The 10,614-nt window shown below is 36.3% G+C and overlaps 1 protein-coding gene across 1 annotated transcript in view; it reads left to right on the forward strand.

Annotated features, from left to right (window-relative positions):
• PLXNA4 (plexin A4) overlaps positions 1-10,614 on the forward strand; it is a 1,088,215-nt gene that overhangs the window by 110,819 nt on the left and 966,782 nt on the right. Inside the window, exon 2 of the mRNA XM_053716394.1 lies at positions 9,139-10,372. Within this exon, the coding sequence (XP_053572369.1) occupies positions 9,203-10,372 (1,170 nt within the window). The 5' untranslated portion in view covers positions 9,139-9,202. The remainder of the gene's footprint in view (positions 1-9,138; positions 10,373-10,614) is intronic.

The raw sequence follows: 10,614 nt of genomic DNA on the forward strand, positions 1-10,614 counted from the left end.
GTGTAGCGGTTCCCACCCGCTCCCGTCCCCTGCACGCACCCGACCCCGCCATGACCCAGCCCCCCTCTTGATGCTAAATTGCATTGATGGCCGCCCACCTGCCTCCCACATCGGCTCCCACCCACCAACGATTGCGGGCATTGATGTCCGATGCAGAGTGGGCCACAGAGTGGTTCTCTCTGCATCGGATGGCTAAGAAACGTTATTGCAGGATGCATCACTGCAGTAACCGGAAAGCGACTGGAAGCAATCAGGATCACTTCCACCGCTTTCAAAGACCAACGTCAACTGTATTTTTTTAGAGGACGTACCTCATACGTCGTCGGTCGCTAAAGGGACATGAAACCCAAATTTTCTCTTTCCTGATTTAGAAAGCGCATGCAATTTTAAACAACTTTCTAATTTACTTCTATTATCTAATGTGCTTCATTCTTTTGATATCCTTTGCGGAAAAGCATATCTAGATAGGCGCAGAAGCTGCTGATTGGTAGTTGTACATAGATCCCTAGTGTGATTGGTTCACCCATGTGCATTGTTATTTCTTCAACACAGGATATCTAGAGAATGAAGCAAATTAGATAATAGAAGTAAATTGTAATGCTGTTTAAAATTGCAAGTTCTATCTGAATCATGAAAGTTTAATTTTGACTAGACTACTCCTTTAATTTAAGAAATACAACAGGGGGATTTGGTTAAGCACACCTAACAAAAACATCTTATATATTAGTACACATATTGTGGGAGTGCTGACAAAATGACCAAAGTTAATATAAGACAAAGAGAAATATTAGCACACATCCAAACAAATGAGACCAACTATTAAAGAATGCTGCAAAAAACTTTTAAACTTTTAAATAAAATTGGGATCTTAGTCACACAATATGGCCATATTCTGCTCAGCCAGTCACCACTTACAAGGTGTCCCAAAATAGACTGGTCCTACCACTATAAATTTAGCCTTTTATTATATCTGTGTATTTTATTATATCCGTGTATTTTATTATATCCGTGTATTAGTCCTGCATTGGCTGCAGTTTATTTTGCATTTTTTCTGGACCCTGTTGCAATGCACTTCATGCGGAGGTATTATACCACACAATGGGCTAGATTATTAGCAGAACGCTAACTGTAGCACACGAGCGTTGTGGGGTATTTTGTGGAACTTTGTGTGCAATGGAAATAGCGCATGTATTATGAGTTGAAAGTAAACACGTTCGATTGAGCGCAATCTAATTTAACGCAAGGCGGGTTAGCGTGACCAGAGTTTTGGTAAAATAAAAGTTGCACAAAACACGTAAAAAATGCACTCATAATAATAGTCTGATTTTTTTTTTTTAAATTGCATTAAAAAGTTATAAGGGCTCAAGATATGTGGTCTCAGATGTTAGAGAAAAAAGTCCTAAAAGAGCTTTAACATAGAGATACATGCATGCACATATGTGAGTATGTATGTGTGTATGGAGAGAGAGAGAGAGAGAGAGAGAGAGAGAGAGAGAGAGAGAGAGATAGACTGTTCTATGGCGATTTACCACCTGGGTGCAGCTTCTTTTTAGCCCAGTAATGCTTTTCACAGAGAAGAACTTTCCTGTAGTATATCAGTCTGATCCCGCCTATTACGGTCAGTCAAATACCAGGCAATTCCTCTCTGAACAAGGAACACAGCAACCCCAGACGATCGTTTCGGCCTTCATTAGGCCTCGTCAGTGAGGTGTAGCCATATTCCTCTAAGCACACTGAGCAAGGAGCCCACGTCTGGTTGCCCAATATATATATATGTATGTGTGTGTACATTTATATGTGTATTTATGTATTTACAAAAATATATACAAATAAATATATATGTATACAGATATAGACATAGAGTATATATAAGAGCATTGGAGCCCTTTTGCAGTCAAGTAGCTGAAAACATGAAAAATCATATTTAAGGAAGTGTTAAACTGTGTATGGACTGTACATATTTCATATTCCAATGCTCTTCCATATCTTCATATCAGGTTTAGAGCACTTGCATAAACGCGGTCAGGTTATAGTTTTATTTTTACATTTCTCACGCTCTATTGAAGTCTATGGGAGAATACTTTTATGCGTTTGCGACATTCAAAGATCCACTTTTTGCATGCGTTATTTTTCTGCTCGCACATTTTTATTTTCTTTCAAATCATTAAACAAGCTCAACCCGACGCAAGGAAAAAGCCTCCATCTAACGAAGTTAATGTGCTAGCGCTAAATAGCGATCCTCTCGTAATTTTGCTCAATAACAGCTTTTGTGTTCTGTTTCGAGTTACGATATTCCAGCACGGCGCATCTTACAGACTGTACGTATTGTAGGTCAGTGTGAACGAAACCGACATTCTTGTGATAAAAGATTTGTGCTAACAGATAGAAAAACTTTACATTGTTTGACACATGATTGTTCATAGTCTGATTTCATTGAAGTAATAACTTGTTAAATGAAATGATCATGCCGTGCCTTGGTCTGAATACAGACGTGGGAGAGATGAAGTAGTGTTTGTAATGAGAGGCAGGATATTATTCACAGATAGCTGCAAATCACAGTGCAGCACTGCTTATAGGGATACATTAAATACAAACGTATAAGTTATTTGTTACAACCTAATTTATTGGGAAAGATTCTCCAGATTTGTGTTGCAATGCATCTCAGTCAAAAGTTTAAAGGGACAGTTCTGTTCTGTCTGAATCAAAACAGCTTAATTATTTACTTTCCCTTTAATTGCTGTTATAGTCTTTATATAAATAAAAACACTTTAAACCATAGGAAAGTCAAAATTAAACGTATGTGATTCAGATAGAGTATGTCATTTTAGACACTTTTTAAATTCACTTTTCAAAAAAATAATACGTAGATATCCTACACTAGTGGTGAGCTAGCTGGTGATTGGTGCCTGCAAACATTTGTCTCCTGTGATTGGCTGACTAGATATGTTCAGCTAGTTCTCAGTAGTGCATTGCTGCTCCTTCAGCAAAGGATATCAAGGGAATGAAGCAGATTTGATAATAGAAGTAAATTGAAAAGTTGTTTAAAATCTTCTATCCGAATACTGAAATAAATCAATAGGGTTCCATGTCCCTTTAATGTCCTTTAATGGTTTTTAAGGCAATAACAACTACACACAGGGCAGTTTTCTAAATTGACTGTGTTTTGCACAACTGAGAATGGTATCTGTGTTGGCGCTGAATGGGATTGTATATTTGTGCTGTTTGGAATTACAGTGGAGCTGGGACAAGGGTCAATAGAACTATCATCTTGTGTCCCAGGAAACTGCATAGCTATGCGCGCATACGGTGAAAATAAACAGTATAATACTCTGCCAGCTTAGCAGAAGGCAAACTGCTGCGCTTTATTTACTGTGCAGCTTGCCTTAGGTCTTCTCTGGCACAGCCACTAAGCCTTGTCTCTATTGCACGCTGCAAGTGAGCTGAAACCTATACGCTTTCTGCGTTCCCAAGAACAGCTGGGCACTTTCTGGCATGGGTCCCTCCTAAAATAAACTGGATCATTTTGTGCGAATACTATGGGTTGTATCTTAAGTTGTTTTTTTTTTTTTATTCTCCAAGAATAAGGCAGCTTTGGTTTCCATGTGACTGAACGACTTCATTAACTATTGCTGAGTCCTAGGATTAAATCTGTGTAGGATTGAAAGGGTTTTACTGAGAAAAAAACCCTCTGTATTAACAGTTTATGTGTCTTTATCTTAAGCCTTTATTTGGAAGTAAGCAGCACAGTGTGATATATTTCTTGCAAGCTGGAAGAAAGCTAAAATCTAAAAAAGAAACTTTGAATAATTCCAGTAAAAGACGTGAGAATTAAATGAGAGCAATAAACTTGGATTTTGCCAGCCCTGATATTGCGTGCAAGAGAACAATGCTGTCATAAAAACATTAAATTGACATACTTTTTCATAAATGCATATTATATCTACAGCAAAGCATGCTATTGGTTTAGATCTGCCTCCAAAATAAATATTTTAACTGTCATTTTGTTAGCAAAATTTGCATTGTTTTGGATTCCAGTGATAAACCCCTTGAAAATGTAATATGTTTATCTTATCGCCTTTACTGTTGACAAATACGGGCATATATAAATTAACTTCTGCACTGATCAGCCAATGCATAGAATCTTAGAGGGTCATGTTTTAAAATCTGTAGTATGCACTTGAGCCTTTCTGGAGGTTGTGGGAAAACTGATCAAAATAAATTAAATTAACAATTTTCTAGTCCTGAAAACAGAACATTAACACTGCACACTTCTATAGACGAACTCTGCTACATATCCATCCCATTTTGGCTTTAGCTGGTTGAGATTACATAAACAACAGAAAAACAATGCAGTTTTGCTAACATAATGACATTAGCTAGTTGCATTTTTTTAAATAAGACAAGTGATGAGTGAAGTTTGACTATTTAAAAACAATTACAACAAATAATGTGTTAATTTCTTTTGAAAATGTTTACACTTGGCTGGTAAGTTAATTCTATATCAAGAATATCAACAGAAATGTCTTCATTTGCAAGGTGTTTTGTATCCCTTTAAGGGTCAAACAAAACAAAAATTCATTACCAACTTCATTTTCATACATATGTAAACTACAAGAATAACTTTCATCCCTTTTATGTCGTTGTTGTGCTGCCCTAGGCACTGTGAAGTCTGCTGCTTCTCAAACCCTACCTCATCCCAACAATTTTAGCTAATCTTTGCTTCAGCCAGAGGAAGGGTGATGCACCCACTAGATAATCAGGGAGCATTGATTTGTATGAATAAATTACACATTTGGATAGTGTGTGGGAAGGTACCATGCTATAGAGCAGTGTGTTTTAACTCCTCAAGGCACACCAACAGGTCAGGTTTTCATGATATCTGTACTAAAGCACAGGTGGACTGATTAGCTGATCTGTAACCACCATGGTTACTAACCTTCCTTTACCCATCAGCTGATTATTTCACCTGTGCTCTAGTACACTGTCATATATCTAACCCTCAAAATTTACTGCCCCTCCCCCAATCCCATTGCCCTATGCACATTTATATTGTTTTGCAAAATACAGGTGACCGTTCTACAGGTCTCTTTGCTAGTGGAGCTGTCTTTTATTTTCTGATCATGTGATATAAAGTTACATGCACAAAGCTCTTTTATGGAGTTGTCTGTTTCTCATATACTAAAACTCCAACATATGTTACTAAGAGCCATGACAGAGCGGGGCCTGTGTTTTATCAGGGCGCAGATTTATAGCCCCAATACAATGCCATTGTAAGGCGTCCCAGCTATTCAGAGAGCAGTGAGAGCTCAGAACCAAAGGATTTCCTGAAATAAAAAGATGTTTCAAACAATGCCACAGGGACCCTTCTAGTGATACATAGCCTTAAAATGATACTTTCACCCTATGCCACTTGCTGCTGTGGCATCTGTCATCTGTTGCCTGGCAACCAGGCTTCATAATCTTGTGCAACTATTCTATTCGCAATTGCCACCTGGCTGTCTAGCGATGAAGCAACTATACTCACAGATAGGGTTAACTTTGATTGAGGTAACCAACTTACTCATATCCAGTCACTTTTCTAGCAAAGCAAATAAGAATGGATATTTGTATCTACTAGATCCAAAAAAACAATTAATATTTAAAGGGATAGTCTACTCCAGAATTTGATAGATAATCCCTTTATTACCCATTCCCCAGTTTTGCATAACCAACACCAGCACAACTTTCAAATGTATTCAGATAAGAGGCAGCCTTCAAGGGCTTAGAAATTAGCATATTAGCCTTCCTATGTTTAACTTTCAACTAAAAATACCAAGAGAACAAAGCAAATTTGATGATAAAAGTAAATTGGAAAATTGTTTAAAATTGCATGTCCTGTCTGAATCGTGAATGTTTAATTTTGACTAGACTGTCCCTTTAAAGTTATGTAGAGTTCTATACTAGACAATGTTCATTTCTAATTTAGCTATTTATTTTGTTAAATGATGAGTTTAAAAATGAATAAATAATAAATAAATGAATTGGATTAAATAAATAAATTCATATGAATAACTTGAATTTTTGTGGTTTAAAATTTTCTTAACTTATCTCCTCTGCTGTGACAAAATAGGAACAGTTATATATAAACTACTAAGGTAGCAATCTCACAGGGTTTCAGATCCCTTTAAACAAAGATTTCATAGTACAGGTGGCCCTCGTTTTACAACGGTTCAATTTACACCGTTTCAGAATAACAACCTTTGTTTCCAGTCATGTGACTGCTATTGAAAAGCATTGAGAAGCAGTGCATTTATTAAAATAGCCAGTAGGTGGAGCTGTCTGCTTGTGTTGCAGCAAAGCCAAGCAAGCTGATATTTATCAGTTTAACCAGACCTGAGCTATTGAGCAGATTTCAAAGGAACAAGATCTTCCTGTCTATAATTCAGTCCAGATTGGAATGCATAGAAAGAACTGTTTGCAGAAAAATGCAAGTGAAGTCTGTGTTGTGCGGTTATTTTATTAGGTTTATAATGCTATTTAGCAAATGTTTTTGTTCATTTAACTTAGTTTAATTATATATTCTGTGTTGTGTGATTATTTTATTAGGTTTATAATGCTGTCTAGCATTTAAAGTCTTCATTTCAAAGCTTTTAAAATAATGTATTGGGTGTTACTTATGACAATTTTGAGAGGGGCCTGGAACCTATCTACCTCACTTCCCATTGACTTCCATTATATACTGGGTTTCAATTTACAACGGTTTCGATTTATAACCATTCCATCTGGAACCTAACCCCGGCGTAAACTGAGGGCTACCTGTATTTGTGAGTTTGCAGAAGCACAGAATCTCATTTACTGGATCTAAAGTTCTCTGCTCAAGCGAGATTATCTAACAAGTCTTGTCAGCACTGCAAGATCCCTCAAAAGTTTGAGAAAGGCAAAATTTAGTTTGATAGACCTTCATGTAGTTTTGCTGAGTTCTGAATGTGAGCGAGAGACGCATACATTATGATATAATGCTAAAAAAAAGCTTATGGACATTTCATGGGAATACTCTGCATGTTGTCAAGTTTATGATAATCAGCCACACTGTGTGAATTTTGTGGATGTGTATGGATGGGGAGGAGTCTATCTAATTGTGGTGCTTCCGCATATCTGGGTGAGAATCGAGACACAAATTAGAGTGGACAGCTTGGCGTATTTGCCAATTCAGGAGATTCCCACACATTTTGTATTTTAGTAATAATTTATTTATATATTTATTTATTATTTATCTATTTATTTGTACAGTGAAGTCGGACATCTATACTTTCCCACTAGGTCACTTTACAAAGCACGTTATAATAACAGACTACAGAGTTACAGCATTTAAACACACAGTTTACCAGAAAAAAGAGCAGCTGCTATTTTCTGCCTTGTAATAAAACACTATATTCAATGTAAAAAATGCATACAATAGTTATAATGCTTTCATATAATTCAAATATCATGTGATTTTCACTGCACAATGGGGGTACATCTCTAGTTTATTATGAGATAATAGTGATGTTGCAACTGTGCTATAATAAGCTCTTGTTGTCACGTCTGTTCAGATTTAGGGATGTGACGTACTGTAGTTTAAATGTGCATTACATTACACTGTTATTGATAGAGTAATATAAACCATCTGTAAAGATAAAGAGGCACTTAGTGACGATATAAAGGTGTAAGATGATTGGCCAGGTGTCTTTTTATATTGTACGGAAAATCTAATAGGACTTGTTGTATCCTCAGATGCGTAGTATATATTTGCAGACATATATATATATACCTTGACACGGATGTATAGAAAGTAGTCAGGTGCCAAAACAAATAACGAATTTTAACTAATTTAGTCAGAAATAAGTTCATTAAAGGACCACTCAATGCAGTAAAATTACATAATTCACAAGTACATGATATTTTTTTCTCCCATTTTCCGTCCCCCTGTATCATGTGACAGATATCAGCCAATCACAGACTAGTATAGCTATACCCTGTGAGCTTGTGCACATGCTCAGTAGAATCTTGTTCCCCAGATCGTGTGAATATAAAGAGACTGTGCAAAACTTGTTAATGGAAGTAAATTGGAAAGTGTCTTAAAACTGCTTCTCTATCTGAATCATAAAAGTTTATTTTGACTTGAGTGTCCCTTTAACTTAAGAAAAAAATAAAAATTAAATTATTTGTTTATTTTGTTTCCCCTTTCCTTTAAATGTAGAAACTAAATAAATGAACTCATTTTGTGTTTATTCATTAGTCTATTTAGTTATTATTATTATTATTATTATTATTATTATTATACTTTATTTATTAAGCGCCAACATATTCCGCAGCGCTGTCCATGGATACAATTCATTTAAATTGTTAAATAGTTAAAGGAATAATGAACACAATTTTTTTCTTTTGTGATTCAGATAGAGCATGCAATTTTAAGCAACTTTCTAATTTACTCCTATTATCAATTTTTCTTCGTTCTCTTGCTATCTTTATTTGAAAAAGAAGGCATCTAAGCTAAGGAGACAGCCAATTTTTGGTTCAGTACTTGTTTATTGGTGGGTGAATTTATCCACCAATCAGCAAGAGCAACCCAGGTTGTTCACCAAAAATGGGCCGGCTTCTAAATGTACATTCTTGCTTTTCAAATAAAGATACTAAGAGAATAAAGAAAATTTTATAATAGGAGTAAATTATAAAGTTGCTTAAAATTGCATGCTCTACCTGAATCGCGACAGAAAAAATTTGGGTTCAGTGTCCCGTTAATGAACACATTTAAGGCACAATCTAATAGAAATCCATAGGCTATATTATATGTACTAAAATGATATATTTATATTATTCTCCGTCTTGGGGTGATTTTATGTCTCTATTATTTATTTAAGATGCTGTTGTAATTACTAATTAGGCAATTAGCTTGTGATCTGCCATCTGAGTTATAACTAACTTGTAATCTAATCCCTTACAAACATGTTGTCTATCATAGTTAACTGGTGTATTATATACAATAATTTATTAGATTATTAAAGGGACATCCAAAAGCAAAAGATTTATGTCCCAGTATATAAGAGCCTTGCTGACAAAGTGGATTTTCTTTTCTTTAAGTACATTTTTGTTTCACTCTTTTCTAATCTATTTTTGCAGGAAACTGAAAAACAGAGACAATTTTCAGGAATATAAAGTGAAATTTAAGGCACAACTATAAATAATGGCAGCTACAAGATGGACCAGTGTAATTACGCACTTTGTGTTATTAGCAACAGTATCTGCTGTTTCTCGGCAAACGTCCCAATTTAAAAGGAACTTTACATCTTTCTATGCTGAGCAAGCAGACTGGACATTTAACCATATGGTGGTAGATGGAAGGACTGGACATATTTACCTGGGGGCAATTAACAGGATTTACAAGCTTTCAGAGGACTTGAAGGTTTTAGTGACCCATCAGACCGGGCCGGATGAGGACAATCCAAAATGTTATCCTCCTAGAATAGTCCAACCTTGCAATGAGCCACTTGTTGTTACAAATAATGTAAACAAAATGCTGCTTATAGACTACAAAGAAAATAGGTTAATAGCCTGTGGAAGCCTTTATCAGGGGATCTGTAAACTTCTAAGGCTTGACGATCTCTTTAAGCTTGGTGAACCATTCCATAAGAAGGAACATTACCTTTCTGGGGTCAATGAGAGTGGCTCCGTTTTTGGAGTCATTGTTTCTCACAACAATTTTGATGAAAAGCTCTTCATAGCCACCTCAGTAGATGGGAAACCAGAGTATTTTCCAACTATCTCAAGCAGAAAGCTCACCAAGAACTCAGAGGCTGATGGTATGTTTGCCTACGTGTTTCATGATGAGTTTGTGGCTTCAATGATAAAGATCCCATCAGATACTTTCACCGTTATCCCTGATTTTGACATATATTACATCTATGGTTTTAGTAGTGGGAACTATGTGTATTTTTTGACACTTCAACCAGAGATGACCTTCCTTCCAGGATCAACCACAAAGGAGCAAGTCTACACATCTAAGTTGGTCCGTCTGTGCAAAGAGGACACCGCTTTCAATTCCTATGTTGAGGTACCCATTGGGTGTGAGAAAAATGGTGTGGAATACAGACTTCTTCAGGCTGCATACTTGTCCAAAGCTGGAGATATATTGGCAAAGTCCTTAGGAATCAAAGCTGGAGATGACATCTTGTTTACTATCTTCTCCAAGGGTCAGAAGAGGAGCATGAACTCCCTGGATGAATCTGCACTTTGTGTGTTTGTTCTGAAAGAAATTAATGATCGAATCAAAGAGAGACTACAGTCATGCTACAAGGGAGAAGGTACTCTGGACCTTGCATGGTTGAAGGTGAAGGATATTCCTTGTAGCAACGCGGTAAGTCAACTCCTGTTTTGCTTATTATTCTAAGAAAACATTTTGTGTTTGATGCCTTTCCACATGTGCAATGTATTTATAGGAACTTAATACAAGATTGTAAATTGTACATGTTGTTTCCTTTTCCTATTGTTGTCTAAACCTATCACTTGTTTTCGGCATCTCTTTCTGGCACTAGATAACCCTTTATATAAGCAGTTCACTGACACATATATGTAGTTGCCATCTCAGGTATCCATGGG

The sequence above is a fragment of the Bombina bombina genome, chromosome 6 (assembly GCF_027579735.1).
Source record: "Bombina bombina isolate aBomBom1 chromosome 6, aBomBom1.pri, whole genome shotgun sequence".
In the NCBI taxonomy this organism is placed as follows: domain Eukaryota; kingdom Metazoa; phylum Chordata; class Amphibia; order Anura; family Bombinatoridae; genus Bombina; species Bombina bombina.